Source organism: Aegilops tauschii, chromosome 3, assembly GCF_002575655.3.
Source record: "Aegilops tauschii subsp. strangulata cultivar AL8/78 chromosome 3, Aet v6.0, whole genome shotgun sequence".
In the NCBI taxonomy this organism is placed as follows: domain Eukaryota; kingdom Viridiplantae; phylum Streptophyta; class Magnoliopsida; order Poales; family Poaceae; genus Aegilops; species Aegilops tauschii.
This window is the reverse complement of record NC_053037.3, coordinates 116,871,957-116,890,541: the sequence shown is the minus strand read 5'-3', so window position 1 is coordinate 116,890,541 and position 18,585 is coordinate 116,871,957. Positions and strand designations below refer to the sequence as shown.

The following is an 18,585-nucleotide window of genomic DNA, read 5'->3' as shown; positions in this document are numbered from 1 at the left end:
GGGCTCATGTGGGTGGAGAGATTTTGCATGTCCCGTACTTCATCAAGGGCCTGGGGGGACAGAGGGAGATGGAAGGTCTCGGCAAGTGACGTGCTCTCCAAGAAACCCTTGACAGACACATCCTCATGCATGGTAAAGGAGAAAGCGTGGGGGTGTGAGGATTGAAGGATATCATTGCCCCAGAGATCTTTCCAGAACAGTGTTGTCGTGCCCGACACCACCTGCACCTGCGATATTCCATGATAGATTGGGGTGAGCTTGAGGACATCACGCTACCAGAATGAGCCGATCGGCGCCACTGCATGCGGTATCTTATCCACGTAATAAGCATTCCATATAAGATGCACCCACGGAATATCCATCTTGTTATAGAACTTGTGGAGGAACTTTAAGAGCAATGCATCATTCTGTAGCTTAATGTTGAGGACTCCGAGGCCTCCAAGTTTTTTGGTTTTGCACACCATATCCCAGGTGGCCAAGGAGTTGCACTTGTCACCTTGTTCAGTTTTCTTGGTCCATAGACATCTCCTTCTGATCTTGTCAAGCATCTCGATCAGTTTAGGGGGGAACTTGAGCGTGCACATGGCATATATGAGGAGAGAAGTAACAGTTGCATTAAGCCATGAAAGCTTGCCATCGTATGACATCATCGTAATGGTAGAGGTGAGGCGACGTTCAGCACTACAAACAAGCGGCATGAGATCCAGCACGGTGGGTTTGGACGTACCAAGCGGCAAGCCGAGATATGTGAATGGCATTGATCCAACCGTGCAACCAAACAGATTTGCAAAGGCGGCAGGTGCATTGTCAGAGAGGTTGATCGGGATGAGCGTGGATTTACGAAAGTTAATTCGCAAGCCAATGGATGATGCATAATCTGTGAGAATCCCTTTGATGATGGTCGCTTGTTGTGTGCATGCCGGCATAACCAAGATCGTGTCATCTGCGTATTGGACCACCGGATACTCAGTTTGACCAGCACAGGGGAACGGTAACGGGATTTGGCCTTGTCTGAAAGCAGCGTTGATGGCAGCCTGAAGAAGGTCCGCTGCTAACACAAAAATAAGGGGAGAGAGAGGATCCCCTTGGCGAACTCCACTGCGGCAATGAAACTGATGGCCGGGGACCCCATTAAGCAGGACCGATGATCGGCCAGTGGAGATAATGCTATCAATCCAGGACAGCCACTTGTCGCTAAATCCCATGTGTTTCATGATGTTTAGCATGGGGGCGTGTTCAATCGTATCGAAGGCTTTGGCGAAATCTATTTTTAGAAGGATAATTTCCCGCTTTGAAGCATGACACTGATGAATGTATTGAAAGGCCCATGCAAGACAATCCTGGATCGTGCGTCCCTTGATGAAGCCATATTGGTTTGTGTGGATGATTTTCAGAATGATGCGTTGTAGATGATTCGCAAGGAGCTTGGTGATCAATTTTAGGCAGCAGTTTAGCAGTGTGATCGACCTATAATCATTCACAGTCTCAGGAGAATTGGTCTTGGGGATTAGGGTGATGAGCCCATCATTGATGCTCGTGAGGTCCAGGCTGCCTTCGTGGAATTGGTCACAGAGTGAGTAGAAATCATGTTTGATGAGAGGCCAACACGCCTTGAGGAAGGCACCACTAAAACCGTCGGGACCCGGAGCACGCTCAGCAGGCATTTCCATAACCACCTCGTCGATTTCAGCGTGTGTGAACGGGTCAGTAAGGTGGTCTAGGTTATCGTGACGCTGGATGATGTCCAGGATGTTAAATTTCATTTCAGTGGGACGTGAAGTGCCCAAACGATTAGTATAAGTTTGGAATAGCAAAGCTTCCTTCCCAGCATGATCTTCCACAGTTTCCCCCTCATCATTTCTGAAACTCGCGATGTTGTCGTGTATGAACCGTTCCGTGGCAAATGCTTGAAAAAACGTTTCTTCCAGTACTCGTGTTTTCGTCTCCGAATTTGATCCAACGGATGGTGCAACGTTTCTTCCAGTACTGGTTTTGATAGGTAAGAAGGCGCAGGAGATGTTTCTTGGGTATAGAGCGGAAATTCGACTCAGGTATGGACAGGATTCTATTGTTTTCTAGCTCATCTAATTGTGCCAAAACCTCATTACAGTTTGCGATGGCCACTGAGAGGCGAGAGAGTTTTTTGCCCCAAAGTTTCAGGGCATGCCGAAGCGCTTTAAATGTACGGCAAAGAACTGTCGCAGCATTGTGGGATCTGACTGGTTTGTTCCAAACCCCCTGAACTAGATCCGTGAAACCAGGGTGCATGATCCAGTAGGGCTCAAATCTAAAGATTTTGCTTCTAGGTATAGTAGTTTGAATAGAAACCAGGCAAGGGACATGGTCAGAGACAGGCTTACCAAGAGGTTTAACCATGGTGTTTGGGTAGGCATTAGTCCAGTGGAATGAGGTAAGGAACCAATCTAGTCACTCGAGGAGGGGGTCTTGCTGCATGTTACTCTAGGTGTAGGCTCGGCCTTTAATTGGCAATTCAATGAGGCTTTGTTTGCGGATGATATCATTAAATATACACATGTCATTAGGACAACCTCCAGGTTTGTTACGATTATCAGGTGCACGAATATAGTTGAAGTCGCCAAGAAGGAGCCAGTCTTGCGTGGGGGGAATGTCAATATCATAAAGCCAATTTGTAAAGGTCACACGAGCGTCACCCGAGCAAGGCCCATATATATTAGCCAGAGTCCACGATTGCGCAGAAAGTGTACTCGTGAAATTAATAACCAGGGCAAATTCAGATGAATATATCACATTAACAGAGAACATAGAGCTTTTCCAAATTGTTACTAACCCCCCCCCCCCCCCCCCGAGGCTCCTTGAGAGGGGACAGAAGCAAATTTATCGAACTGCCGAGGGCAACAAGTCTTAACAAAAGATAAATCAAAAGATGTCTTTTTGGTCTCTTGCAAGCAAATCACCGAACACCCACTAGATCGAACCGCATTATTCAGGGCAAGTTGTTTGTCATCTGCATTCAGGCCACGGATATTCCAATATAGCACATTCCAATTGTGCAAAGGAGGCATTTTAAAAAGAGGGTTTTAGGCCTGGTGTGCAGTGGACTCACCCTCAGGCTGTTGTGGCGAAGAGGACGAGTGCAGGGACGTAGCAGAAGTTGTCGAGGGTGCAGCAGTGAGTAGCTCTTCAGACAGTTCAGCAGGAGGGACCGTGCACCTGTTGATACCAATATCTTGCAGAACATGGACTGGCGTTGGAGGTATGGTCTCTTCCATGGCAGTCTGGGCAGAAGAGGAAGATCCAACTGAAGGCACCAGCCACGGTTGAACATGTGAGATGACAGGGCGGGCGTCAGAAATCTGCTGCGACTTGAAACCATTGTACTTGTTGGAGTGGTTGCTGCGGCGCACCGCTGTAGTGGAGATGGGGGCAGGAGGCCGGGTGCGGCGACCACGGGTGATCACAGGGCCAGACGGCATGGTGATGGCATTGACAGCAGCAAGCCCAGGTGGATCAGACACAATTCTGGGAGAAGCATTGTCAGATATATCTAGATCAGTCGCAGGGGGTATAAGTGGCAGCACTGGGGCATCAGGTGAGCCCAGCGCATCTCCTGGGAGTGGTGAAGCAGCTCAGGGTTGTGGGGGTTCAGCACCGGAATCTGCAGGGGATCGTCTGGGAGTTCTTCAATAACAACAGAGGAGGCCGAAGGAGGCGCATTGGTGCCCTGAGAGAAAGAGATCCCATTCGCATCAGTTGACACTGTAACAGCAAATTCCAAGTTATCGGGCCTGAGTCCATATCCAGCACTCCAGGGGCCAATGGCAGCGATCATGGGCCGAAGAGCGTGGAAGATGTAAGTGTTGAGCTGTTGGCGAGGAATTGGATCATTCAGAAGCAGGTTAACAAGATCCGAACCTTCGACTGACAGACCAAACTGAATCCCGTGGTTGTGCAGAGCCACAGAGACAGTGATAGAAGCTGGCGCAGCAGATTGCTGAAAAACTGGTGCATTCAGAGGGATCAAAATCATTGTATTATCATCAGAGCTGTCATCAGATGCCGAAAAGGTATCATTCCAAGCTTCCATAGCATTGACAGTCAGATTATCTTCAGGTACTAATCCATGTTGAACAGTTAAGCCCTATGCAGCTAGCCAGGCCTGGTAATTGACCAAATGAGGAGGAATCTGCGGCAGAGGTGGCGCGGGGGGTGCAGGCCACTCACCCCAGGCAGCATTGTTCTGACCATTGCCCTGGTTTGCAGCTCCAGTAGGTGGTGCACCATTCTGAACCAACCAAGTGTACACCTGCTGTTGATACAGTTGTTCGGCCGTGAGCTCAGGGCCAAACTGCGGGTGAGGGTTGCCATCTGGTGGGGTGGTTCTTCTCCTGGAGCAAGAACCTCGGGGAGCAACCCGTTCCAATCATTGATACGCAGAATCGTGACTTGCACTGTCCAGCAGTCCCGAGCACCACCCAATTGATAAACCACAAAACTCTTGGGAATCAGACGCAGACGAATAACACGAGCTTTGAGGAGGATGTACCTTCTGTCCTGATGCGGATTGTACCAGCTAACAAGGGATCCATAACCATCCAGAGCCTTGGTGATGTAGTAGTCAGTCTGATAGTCATATGGAAATCCAAAGAACATCAACCAGACCTCAGGTCCAAAGGAGGTGGTGCGGCGATTGAGGCCCTCATTATGCGGGGCACACGTGATGAGGAGATCCTCATCTTCAAGCTCAAGAGGGGTGGCCACAGTAGTGTCACGCATGAAGGAGTCCGCAAATCCAAAGATACCAATGTCGAAAGGATGATCAGAGGATTCAGTAGTGAAGAGCTGGGATTCATGCAACAGACCTTCAACTGCGGTACGAATAGCCGCCCGACGGTGCCGAGGAACGTAGTGGCTTGCTTCGGCAATGGCGAGGAAGTCATGGTTGAGCGGCGCAATGGGGTCGACCACCATGCCGCTATGCACCAGGCGATCCGCCGGGCCAGGCTCGACGGCGAAGCCCGGAGGGAGAAAAGGGACCGAATTCAACGGGTAGTTCGCCATTAGAACCAGCGAAGTAGAGGTGGGAGGTGGCGACTGGTGCTATGATGAGACAGGGCAGTGCTGCAGTGTGGGAGAAACCGAGGCGGAAGATGGACCGTGAGGGGTAGAAAGGGAAGGCTGTGGATTCTTGGGCTTCCATTGCCATTTTTTGTTAAATTGCCGCTTGAGACAGGTTCGTTCCACGTGGCTGTAGCCACCGCACGCAGAGCATCGGACGGTTGATCTTTTGCTGCGTAGATTAGGCCAATCAATCCTTTTGTAACCGAATGTATCGGGCGAATCAGGGCATTCCGTGATTGAGGGCCTAATGGGCAAGCAACCGCCTTGTGACCAGGGGACGAACAATTAATACAGATCAACTGAGTCTGGCAGGAAATCTTGTGGTGGCCCCATTGTAAACAGCGTGGGCAAAGAACAGCCCAATTATTTGATAATTCCAAAATTTCAGCGGCTGTATAGCGGGCCTGGGCCAAATCCTCTTTATGCCGGGCCGAAAGTGTAGCGGGCCAAGATGTATGCGTAGGGGCATATTTGAAGGCCGAGTGTAAATAGCACTGAGGAAGCTGCGGATACGGGCGGGACAGAGGACAATTAAAAGCCCCAAATTTAATGCATGGCACCGGCTGTTGCTCCCCTAATTCTGCCAGACGTAAAAAATTCTCAATTAATGTAGCATGATCATTGTTGTCAGGAATCGGATGAACAGATCTGCCAAGCTGATTATCCAAAAGATCAAAACCCGAGATCGACGATTCAGTGGTCAAGGAGCAAGGTTCTTGTTCATGTATGTTGGCCGACGACATCGAAGCCTCAGCAGAGTTATCCTTAGAGAAATGTATGTGATCAAGGGGAACCAAATTAAACTTGCCAAGAACCTTGTCAGAACCATTGTCTCGCTGCGAGCTCGAATGTAAGAACTTGAGAGAGGTTTTAATGGCCACAGGAGAACGAGCAGAGATTTCCACAAGCTCTTGATCAGCATGCCAGCACGTAGCAACCGTAGGGGCCGGGGCAAAACGACCATTATAGAGATGAAAATGACAAACGAAATCAGGCCAAACTCTGTCCCTCAACCGATGAATGAAATGCCCCACTTTATTGTTTGCCACAGAGAACCAAAAAGAACAATCATTGATCTTGGACACACGAAAACCAGAGCTAATACCCCCAATGCAACATTGTAGGGCAATGCCCACCTTATCCACAGAGAGATCAAACGAGGCCGAAGAAAAAGAGACCACCAAAAAGAATTCCTTGGAGTCCCGAGAGGGGGAAAAGTGAACCATGGATCCAAACCTTCTTATCACCTATTCTGCAGGGCAAGGCCCGGGGCAAAATCCCAATGCAAGAGCCCTTCCATGGAGATCTAGCTCAGCAATCTCCATGGAGCTTGGTGGAGGTGGGGGAGGAGGGGTGAGAGGTGGGAGAGGTGGGAGGGAGGAGAGCCATCTATGTCGTCATTTGTTGAAATCTCTAGAAAGACAAATATTTAGGAACAGAGGGAGTAGTAGTTTTCTTCACTGGTACGTTAAATAAAGAGTTTTGTTTCGTACTTACACAATTTAAAACGATTTTTATGGAGAGAATAAGAAAACCACTCCACTATATATTAGTCGTATACGTGAGTACTATATGGACGCAGCTTCATTGACTTTAGTGCACCTGCCTTTGGGTTTATGACAGGTGGGCCCAAAATGTGGCTGGCCCACCTGTCATACAGCCAAAAGTAGGTGTAGTTAAGGCACCGGAGCTCAGTCCATACTATAGTATATACATAAGCTGGAGCCTCAGCGCTTGTTCGCTAGGGTTTGCACTCTCCACACTCTCGCCGCACTACATATATATATATATATATATATATATATATATATATATATATATATATATATATATATATATATATATATATACACGCTGGAGGCTCAGCGTTTCTTTGCTAGGGTTTGCTATATTCACGGTCTCTCACCCTCTTCACCAGATCTAAACAAGACTGCGTTGTGGCCTCTGTCTCTCTCACCCCCTCACAGCTGGCGATGGAGGCATCCGGATCTCGTCGCACCGGGAAGGGGAGGAGGTGCAGCATTCACTCTATCGCCTTCGGCGAGGGAGGCAATCCACTGCTGGCTGTGCTTTTCTCTTTCACCCAGTGCCTGTGCAGGAGGGCCACCGACCCCTTCTTCCTCGCTGCCGTACGTAGTGTGGGCAGATCCGACCTCCCGCCGCACGCCTTGCCACATCCCGATGACCCTAAGGTATAAGTTTCTTTGAAACCGTCATTAGTCTAGCTGCATGCGGATCTTTTTCGATTCTATAGTCGAATCTAGGTCTTGGTTCAAAGAGGAAAGAAGGGTGCAGTGGGGTGGAGCATGAATCTAGGACGTGGTTCAATGAGGAAAGGAGGGAGGGAAAGTAGTATAGACTAGCTATCCAGCCGCTTTGTTGGTCGAAAAGGGAAAAGGGGGTAACCCAGTACACACATATGTAAGGAACCGAACTCTTTGTTCAAAAGGGAAAGAAACTGGGGGGTCGGGTAGTTTGTGCAGGACTAGATATGATGCCCTCACACAGGAAAATGTTTCAAAGAGAACAAATATGGGACCAACGCAGATATGCTGCTTGGCTACATACTCTGCATCACCCATTTATATGTGTGGACACACATGGTGCTGGCATGTCCCATGTCCCATCCACATGATCGTGCGGTGTGTTTTGAGATGATGTGCTACTTGTATTGGTACTATTTTAAATAAATGTTGAATTGAAGCTATTGTATTGCTCTCTTTTCCCATTAAGTAGTGAACAAAAATGGTACCAACCCAGACATGATGCTTGTTGCTTTGTTACAACAAACTCTGCATCACCCCCTTTATAAGTAGATGGAAGCACAGGGTGTTGTTGCGCCCACTCGCCCCTAGAACTGTTTATGCTTTTCTTAATCTAATGCTGATGGTCAAATTAAGCAATGCCACTCTCAGAATTAACTACTGAACTACTTTAAGATAATTTCTCTGTTAATATGAATCAATGCAACCGTTTTAGAAATGCTACTGTCCTATACTTTGTTTTCCATCAAGATAAGGTATATGCTTCTTTTTGTGGCCGCATGTTTCATCCTCCTTTATTGGCAGTAATTGTTTCCTTTTTTGCCTGTGTTAAATCAGGGATATCTATTCAACTTGTTGCTATAGCAAACTTAAATGTCACACCGGCGACTTTACTTGATTTCAGTGCAACTGCACAAAACGAGATTGAATTTCCTATTCGTGTTGGCAGATTCGTACGTGATCTTGTGTGCGTCATGACAGGTTGGTACTTGCCTTCATCGACATGATCGTGCAGTGTGTTTTGAGATGTTGTGCTACTTGTATTGGTACTGTTTTAAATAAATGTTGAATTGAAACTATTGTATTGCTGTCTTTTCCCATTAAGTAGTGAACAAAAATGGGACCAACCCAGACATTATGCTTGTTGCTTTGTTACAACAAACTCTGCATCACCCCCTTTATAAGTAGATGGAAGCACATGTTGTTGTTGCGCCCACTGTCCCCTGGAACTGTTTATGCTTTTTGTTAATCTAATGTCGCTGGTAAAATTAAGCAATGCCACTCTAAGAATTAACTACTGAATCTTATTTCAAAACTGCAACACTTGTTAGGGATTGGCGGGATTACCATTTTTGTGGCCGCATGTTTCATCCTCCTTTATTGGCCAGTAATTGATTCCTTTTTTCCTCTATTAAAACAGGGATATCTATTCAACTTGTTGCTGTTGCGACATTTTGCTTCGCTTAATTTTGGTGGAACTGCACAAAATGAGACCGGATTTCCGTATATGTGTTGAGATCTCTTTTAGATCTTCCTCAGGAGTTGTTTCAAATCTTGGTCTTGAAAGGTCAGTACCTACTTTCCTCAGAATTAACTACTGAATCTTAGTTCAAAACTGCAACACTTGTTAGGGATCGGCGGGAGTACCATTTCTGTTAGGGATCGGCCGGAGTACATGTTTAAGAAATGTATTGTTCAGATAATGTCTTTGTTATTATATATCAGTTACAGTGTTTTACAAATGGTACTATCCTGCTTTGTAGTTCTTTCTACATGTTTAACCAAGGTATTGTTAAGATAATGTCTCTGTTAAAATGAATCAGTCGCATTGTTTTAGGAATGATACTTTTCTGCTTTGTCGTTCTTTATACATGTTGAAACAAGGCATTGTTAAGATAATGTCTCAGTTAATATGAATGAATCACACTGATTGAGAATTGCTACTCTCCTTCTTTGTTTCCCATTAAGATAAGGTAGATCAGTAGATGTTTTTCTTCTGGGAGTACAAGTCATCAACCGTTATTTCTCAGTAATTGTTTCCCTTATACCTATTGTTGCTTACAGGGATATCAAAATTAAAGCTCGGTTTTATTCCGACTTTGATTTTAGTTGAACTGCACAAAAGGAGCCAATGTGTCTAAGGCAAACTGCTGCATTAGTGGGTCCAGTTGGTCTTACCACTTTGTAGAAAGAAGTCGTCACTGTTTGCGCTACATTACACAAGGAATGATCGAGAAGCTTTACAGAGTATTAGTAGATGCTGGTGACATGACTAGTCTGCAGAGAGCATAGGAAACTCTACAACACGTGGAGTGCACTGGGCAAAAAGTGCCCAAACAAGTACAGGAAGCCAGAACATGACTCCAAATCTGTCAATGTCATTCTAAGCAACAATGATGGGGCATCTGGGTATGGTAATCTGTTTACCGTACTTTCAGTTTGTTAGTCCACCGATTGGTGGGTTGACACTGGGGCCAATATTCATGTGTGTGCTGTTGTGTCTTTGTTTTCTTGCAGCATATAAATACGATATCCACAGGGATGCTCAGCTCGATTTTAGTGGAACTGCACAAAATGTCCAGATGGTTTGTGTCCTCCATAATACTTCATCATGCACAATACATCGAATGGTTCTCTAATCATTCGTCGTCACCTTGAGCCACCGGACTATATGTTTGAATGGTGTTGCCAGCGTCGGCCATTAAGAAGGGTAAGCAGAAAGACAAAAAGAGAGATGTCTGCTCTACTTGTGGTTCAGAGGAACACTGGGCAAACATGTGCCCAAACAAGTACCAAGAATCCAGGACAAGACTCCAAGTCTGTCAATGTCACTCTAAGCAACAATGATGGGGCATCTGCGTATGGTAATCTGTTTACCGTACTTTCAGTTTGTTAGTCCACCGATTGGTGGGTTGACACTGGGGCCAATATTCATGTGTGTGCTGATGTGTCTTTGTTTTCTGGCAGCATATAAATACGAAATCGACAGGGATGCTCAGCTTGATTTTAGTGGAACTGCACAAAATGTTTAGATGGTTCATGTTCTCCATAATACTTCATCATGCACAATACATCGAATGGTTCTCTAATCATTCATCGTCACCTTGAGCCACCGGACTATCAGATGACAAACTGATGGCAAACCCTACCCGTTCCACAATCATAGGCATTACATATTTTGAATGGGAAAATCTTGTCAAAGTTGACATTAGTTTAATATATTGGAATTGGAAAAGCTTGTCAATTTTTGCTCATTGATGTTAGTCAGAAGACATGCATTTGATATTTTTGAGTGGGACGCCCTTTGCTGTGAGCAACGTCGATCGTTTTTTCCTATTCCTGTCTTAAGTTCAGAAGTAAATATTTACTCTCCTGAGATGCATAGTCACATGAATGTTGACTTATGTAAGATATTTTAAGAGTTTGTTCTGAATATTGTCTATGTAATGCCAGGCCTTGTGTTTGATTGCAAAGTTGAGCTTGGAATATTGTGGCATGCGGCATCACGAGCTGTTCACCGTGCCTCCTGAGAATAATGCTTCGTATTGTTTTGCATGTCGATCTAATGTCAGTGATTTGCTTGTTAAGAAGATCATCCTCTTCTGTTGTTTCCGTGCTTAAAAAGTTCATCGTCTTATGTTTCATTCATAGCCTATACGACAAGTCGGGTAGGTGTGAAACCATATGATCTTCCGACCAACTCATCATCTTAGGCCGTGATTGGATCGTCGTTTTCCAACCAAAACCGCTTGTAAAACTGACGCTTGTAAATAAAAGCAGATGGTCTCGTGCAAAGCACTTGGTTGGTCGATTTCGACTAGTAAAATATACACTGGTCTCTCAAATTACACGCGTAACCCACCGGTTTTACTTACATACCTTGGGCCCTCGGTTTCATTACGCCTGTATTTTACGTGTTGTTTTAGATGACGAGTAAATTACACTTGTATCTTAATACAGGTGTGAAATAAACCAGAGCTCCCAAGCGCAGCCTTATCGTTTCATGCCGTCTCAGTCTCTCGAAGGTGCTCATAGGTGTCCGATAATCCTGGCTTCCTGAATGAGCAGCGGGCGCTGTATTAGACCATCCATAGGGCCCGCGAGGCCCTCTCCGTCGTCCTTCGAGTTGTTGCCCTCGCCGTGGCGCCGAGCATTGTTAACATGGTCAATGAACATGAGGATTCAGGAGATGACTTTATTTTGACTGGATGACAGTAGGGACCCACTAGGGCCATAGCCGTACGTACGCAAGTGCCTCCTTATTATGTACAACTATAATTTTTTTGCTTCCTCCTGGTTTCCAGACATCACGGTCCCACACCACTATCAACCTATGTAGTCAATATAAACGAGAGAATTGCACAAGGTGCGGCCGACAACTGGGACCAAGCAACTCGAGCAGTATTTGTGTTTTTGAGGCGTGAGCACTGCAGAGTTTTTCTTGGCGATGTTTTCGTTGTTGTTCAGAGGAGAGCAGGGTATTAACTGGGCGGGCTGTGGCCCGTCTAGCCCAGGACAGATATCCAGCCCAGATATTAATTTTTTTCAAGATGAAAATGGCTAGCCCAGCTATACGTTTTTTTGAGGAATACCCAGGAAAGGTCAACTTGTTATTCTCCGCCCCGTTGCGCTGCAAATCTTTCCTAGAAGGGATGCATTAGGCTTAACAGGAAAATGGGCTTTAAAAATAATAAATGGGATGTAATTATAAAAACTGGGAAGTAACTATAAAAAAATGCACCAAACACGAAATTAGTTTATAAAATATTATTTATGGATTTTCAAAATCTTAATTTTTAATTGTTGCGCACGCAATGTTTCGTTGGATTTTTACGTAATACAAATTTATATTTAATCTGACTAGAAATTTTGGGATAAAAATATTTCGGATCCCATCAAAATGTGGGAAATTTTATTGAATTCTGTCTTGAACGGTTGGTTGAAATTATTAATCGTTGTCCTAGCTAGAAAATGGGTTGTACTTTTAACAAACTGTAAATGGGCTGTAGTATATTCTATTAGAATTCAAAAATGGGCTGTACATTCTTACAAATCGCAAATGGGCTAGAAGTTTTCTGCCACACACTTGTGGGCCTACTAAGTTGACGCGTCCCCTAAAAAAATAAGTTGGCGCGTATGCAAGGCTTTGTCAACTTATTATAGTCAACACACAGTTCTAGGAGCAGTGTCGTTGGATGTCTATCCAACGGATGTCGTGCTTCTTCTTCAATCTCGGATATTCTAGCTTCGGCCGCCCAAAAAATGATTCCTCCCCCTGACATCTGGGGTGCACCGTTTCGGAAGCTGACCTGTGGGCCTACTAAGTTGACGTGTATCAAAGGTTTTGTCAACTTAGTCAATATAAACGATTCTAGCTGCAGTGACCGTACGATGTCCATCCAACAGCCGTAGTGCTTCTTCAACCTCTGGTCTTCTTGCTCCAGCCGCCCAAAGCAGCGCCGGTCGTGCCGCCTGCTCCTGTCTCCCGTGGCCGGCTGTGCTGCCGCGGAGGCCTCACCGCCCCTACTACTCCCACCGCTGGCCAGGCCATCCCTCCACTCACCCACACCCCCTGTTATTCTGCGGCGACGGCAGCCTCACACCGCAACCGAACCAGTGAACCCTCGTACTCCTCTCCGCGCGGGCTTCCACTGCCGCGTCTTCCCCGGCTTCGCGTCGTCACCTTCCTAGGCCTCGCCGTCGTCCACCGCTCTGGTGCTCTCGGTGCGGCGTGGTCAACGTGGTCAAGGAACGACTTCCATCGGAAGAGTGGTGTACGTGGAGAGGCTGACAGCTGGGTCCACGGCGGCCGCAAGGAAGTGCCTCCTTATTACGCGCAAAATAATTATTCCTCCACCTGACAGTAGGGACCCACCGGACGGGCCACCATATTTCGCAAAAAAAACATTTCCCCCCTGACTGCTGGGACCCACCAGCTACATCTTCGCACGCAAGGAAGTGCGTCCGGGCAAAAACAAAACAATTCGCCCCCTGACTGTTGGGACCCACCAGCTACATCTTCGCACGCAAGGAAGTGCCTGACAGTTGGGACCCACCTGGTCGAAGCGTACGTACGTAGCATTGTCATTCTGGTCGCGAACATGTACGTACATACTGGTTGATGTAGACGCGCACGTGTCGTAGTAGAGGCGCGCATGTAGCATGTACACGCACGTACAGCGGCCAGGGTGCAAGAAAGAAAATACGGCCACGTACGTACATACGGGCGGGGTCTCGAACGCCTACTCGCGCATACGTACGGCTAGGGCTCGTGTACATGGCTGGGTCGGAAAGGAGAAACAGCGTCGTCGTCGTGTTCATGGGGAGCCAACCGGCTGGGTCGGAACGGAATGCGTCGTCGTGTTCATCGGGAGGGCTTGGACAGAACAGGCGATGGAAACGAGGCCTGGCGTACCGCACAACGGAGGAAACGGCCTTGTGTTCGACCGGCCACGTCGAAACGGGATCCTGTTCATCGGGAGGGGTCTGGCGTACCGCAAAACAGAGGAAACGGACTTGTGTTGGACCTCCTACGGTCGAAACGGGGTCCTGTTGATCGGGAGAGGTGTGGCGTACCGCAAAACGGAGGAAATGGACTTGTGTTGGAGTGCTACGGTCGAAACGGGGGTCCTGTTCATCGGGAGGGATGTGGCGTACCGCAAAACGGGACTCTACGGGATACTGTTCATCTCCACCGTCAACCCCCTCCAGCCTCCACGGGCTACTGTTCATCCACCGTCGACCTCCTCCAGCCTCCACCTGCGACTGTTCATCCACGGGCTCCTGTTTATCCAGTCTCCACCGCGCGCTACTCCACCGGCTACTGTTCAACCAGCCCTCTCCACGGGCTCCTTGTTCAACCACCCCTCCACGGGCTACTGTTCATTCAACCCTCCACCGTCTACTGTTCATCCAGCCCTCCACGGGGTCGTCCTGGATCCAGCCCTCCACGGGGTCCTATTCATCCAGCCCCAACCGGCTCGATCGATCGGGGTCCTGTTCATCCAGAGGCAACACCACGGGGTCCTGTTCATCCACCCCCACCGGGAACTGTTCATCCAAATCCCCCCAGCAATGCTCACCGTTCATCCAGAGGCAGCATCGATAGGCTTCAGTTAGCAGCAGTAGCGAAGGAATCGCTCGATCGGGTTCAGTTAACAGCCATCGATCGATCGCTCGGGTTCAGTAACGCGTAGCCTGCAGTGCAGTATACAAGAGAAACGCGCAAACAACCGTGCATCGCTCGTCCCCGGCCACCCACCGTAACCGGGAACGCCCCGATATTTTCCTAGCCCTCGCTTATACCATGGTTTTTTCCGTCATGGACGGCCCAAAGAATGTCATGCAGGTGCGTCTCCGGCCCGCCCAGGACGAAAAATAAACCCATTTTCTGTCATGATTTTTTGTCATAGAAGTAGGAGCCCACCACATCTATGATGATACCGGGTTTTGTCACAATTATCATCATAGAAGTGTCATAAGTATGACAGGAAAAAAGTTCGTTCGGCCCAAAATGTCACGGATGTGTCTTTTTTGTAGTGTACTCTTGGTCACTGAAGAACTTGACACCTAACCATCTGGAGAGTTGGCAGCTCTCAAGAGTAATAGGCGGAGCGTACTTGACTTAGATTCTAGTGGTGCGAAACCACTATCTAATTTTTTGGCTCAGTTTTTTCTCTCGATGGATTTTAAACTCAAATCACTCGGGAGAGGGGTGCTCACACCATCTTCTTGGATTCACATGGAGTAGCCAACTGTGCACATTGGAAGGGGGTGGCTATTTATAGTCGCGGTCTTCCCGAGGGGGAAAAGACCATTTTGTACATGACAACTAGCCAACGCCCAACCGACACGTATCCAACGGTCTGATTTTGAGCACGACAGTAAAATTACTTAAGGAACAAGTAATGCTAACTCCTCGGTCCGAATCAAATCTCTCGCAGCGAAGAATAACTCTGTCTCTTGCTGGCAAGTATTTATTTGGAGCACAAAAAGATTTCTCTCAACTCTCAAAGGTTTCGGTTTAGGATCAGAGAAACATAAGTTTCGAACACTATACCCCTCTTAATAGTATGGTGGTCCTATGATTCAAGAAATAAAATAAGAAGAACGAAAGAAAATGCTACGTCTTTTCTCCGTCTTCAAACTTCTCGGTTGTAGTTAATTCCTTCGGACATGCACCAAGCCAAATGCTTTGCGTCAACAATTTTAGGGGGTCACTTCCGACTAGCATATCTTTGGTGATAATCCTCGGCGCCTCGCCAGGAGATTATCTTCGGGGTTTGTACCAAAATTCACATGAGTTCAGGGACTTTATCACTTCGTGTGCAAAACTTTAGTCCCACAATATTTATGAAAACAATCTCCAAAACACAAGGAGGCAAATTATTGCACCAACACCGGCCCAATTCAGCAGGTTTTCTTTTCGCGCGCGCTAGCTTCTGACAGCTGTAAGCAAGCTCCCGCTCACCGGTTGCTAATTTATTTTTTGTGAGCTAGCCTCCGCCTGACATCGTCTAGTAGGCTGGTTTCTAAATTTGTTTCTCACTTGATTTTCTAGGTTTTCGGTTTGTTTTTCTGTTCTATTTTTGTTTTTCCTCTAGTATGTCGGTTTTTCATTTATTTCTCACTTTTGTTTCTAGGTTTCTCATCAGTATTTTTTTGTTTTATTTTTGTTTTCCTCTAGTAGGCCGGTTTTTCATTCATTTCTCACTTTTGGTTCTAGGTCTCTGGTCGGTATTTTTTGTTTGTTTTATTTCTGTTTATATTTCATTTCATAGTATTTTCAGTTCGTGAACATTTTTGTATTCCAGATTTTTTTTTTTTGAATTCCTCAACAATATTTGAATTCATGAACAATTCTTTGAATATGTTAGCAAGTTTTGAATATGCAGATATTTTTTTGAATTTAACAAGAACATTTCTGAATTCAAGAGTACTCTTTGAATCTATAAACATTTTTTGAATGCATGAACATTTTTGGATTTTCAACCATTTTTGTAACTCAATAACTTTTTTTAATTCATGACCATTTTTTGAATACACGAACATTTTTAGAATCCGAGAAATATTTTTCAGAATTCAGGAACTTTTTTGAATTCACCAAAAACATTTTCTGAATTTGTGAACTATTTTTTAATATATGAACATTTATCCGATTTGCAAACATTTTTTAAGATTCATGAGCATTTATTCAAATACATTAACATATTGTGAATTCACAAACATTTTTTATAATTCAGTATGAATTTTTTTACTGCCCTCATGTAATCAATAATACTATTTGTTTGGTTATTTAAATACTAAAAAGACGGACCGATGGATAACCCATTGACAGGCAATTATACACAACTCATGACTAATCGGGTTGTCCATAGATTTCTATTCATGGAAAAGTAGCGTTGCCACAAATAGTTGAAAAATTATAGTTTACTTCAAGCAATTCAGATGTGATGAAGAGCTAGCCTCAAAGAGAACTGAACCCCCTGCCAACAATGTTACTGGTATAAAGCCCGTATACAGAAGCGTCTAAAAAACTCATATAGAGATAAATGGTGTCATGTTGCAGCCAGGGATTTTTTCAGCCAAAGGGTAGATTTTGTTGACTCAAAACAAAGGATCAAGTGGATACAAACACAATTTACACTCGCCTCGCCTCTGCATATATTGGATGCAAAAAACAGCAATAATATTTTTTATTTTTTCTGTGGGAAACAAAAAAAATCATTTGGGCAGCATAATAATAAATTTGTCGCATAAATTTCTAACATATAGCAAAAGAAAGAAAAAAAATTGTTGGATGTGCCTTTTTTTGTATTACTAATTTTTTGCATATACGTTACTTAATTTTGTCTGTAGCTGGATAGTTGTCAACTAGAGCAGCGGTAAATACGATACTGCCAAATTCCAGCTCCTATATGTTTACAAAATTTTAACTAAGCGACCAAACCACCCACACACACAAGAGGCACATGTCTCGCAACATGCAGAATGCAAAAATATATGGATGTGCTCATGCGTAATACGTCTGGTGACGAGGTACAGTAGACATTGACATGTTCATGCAGTACAAATGGTAATATCGATACATAAGTGCCCAGAGCGTCGAGGAGGCCCCCGGAGCGGCCATGGAAGCCGACAATCTTGCCTCCAGCTGCTGGAAGGTCGAATGGCGGACCTTCCCTCGTTCCATATGGCCCAAAGGTGCGCAGGTTGCTGATGAAAGTAAGCGTTCCCAAGAGGAAACAACCACCGAAATTGCCCAGGTTCCCTTTGACGCCGACGAGGTATTCACCCGGCTCCAAGCAGATCTGCACATGCCAAACATAAACCAACGGAGCTTCATCGCTGCACCACCAAATTTCCGAATCGATACAAGACAAAAAAAATCGAAATCGACAACAAAGTACCTCTGAGCGGTGTCCTTCCGGCTTTCCCCGGTGCTTGGCCTGCTCCTCCCGGCCGTCCCGCTCGTATGACACTGAGATGGCGTCGACCGCGCCGGAGTGCCAGAGAACCACCTTGACGATACGGTCGACGCCCCGCACGTCCATCTCCCAGACGTCTCCGCCGCCGCCGCCGCAGGGGCCCATCTTCAGGACCCGTCCCTGCTTCTGCGCGGCGCCGGCTTTGCCGGGACAGGTCCTCTCATGCTCCCCCTTCTCGTGGTACAACAACTTGACTGCACTGCAGCCGTATGCGCAGGCGACACGGACGGATTGCAGGATGCGGTCGACGCCGTGGCAGCGGCTGTAGCTCGTGGGGATGAAGCAACGGCTGAAGCCCGTTCTGATGAAGCAGGAGATACACTTGCTCTTGTCCGGGAGGTTGCCATGGAGGTTGCCCGCTGTGATCGTGTTGCAGCTCCGTTTTGTTGATGGTATTGGTGTTTGTGGGGGTCTTCTCCATCGGGCGCCTCCGCTTGATCGATGCTGGACTTGTATGTAGTATTGTGCTCTACTGTGCGTGTGCAAGGTATTATAATGGAGAGTTGGGGACGAACCGGGGAGGGAGACAGTGTGGAATATGGAAAGGCTCTGGCTCTTGGTGTTTCGTCTTCCACCGAGCGACACTTTTGAGTAATGGCATGCGGCTGGCAGTCGATCGAGGAGGCCGCCGGCTGCTCCACATGAATACGTACGTCTCCTTCTAGAGAAAATTCAGATTTATTGTCACGTCTGGCAACCGTTCGCAAGCCCCGGTGTATGCAACTTTTGTGGCA

The 18,585-nt window shown here is 46.4% G+C and overlaps 1 protein-coding gene across 1 annotated transcript; it reads right to left on the bottom strand.

The window, feature by feature from the left end:
• Positions 1-17,202: 17,202 nt before the first annotated feature.
• On the bottom strand, positions 17,203-17,956 carry LOC109748463 (jacalin-related lectin 19-like). Its single transcript, XM_073511647.1, has 3 exons — positions 17,774-17,956; positions 17,435-17,674; positions 17,203-17,277 (listed from the first exon to the last, which is right to left on the bottom strand). Exons 1-3 carry the CDS (start codon positions 17,954-17,956, stop codon positions 17,203-17,205), a joined length of 498 nt encoding a protein of 165 aa, XP_073367748.1.
• Between the last annotated feature and the right edge of the window lie 629 nt (positions 17,957-18,585).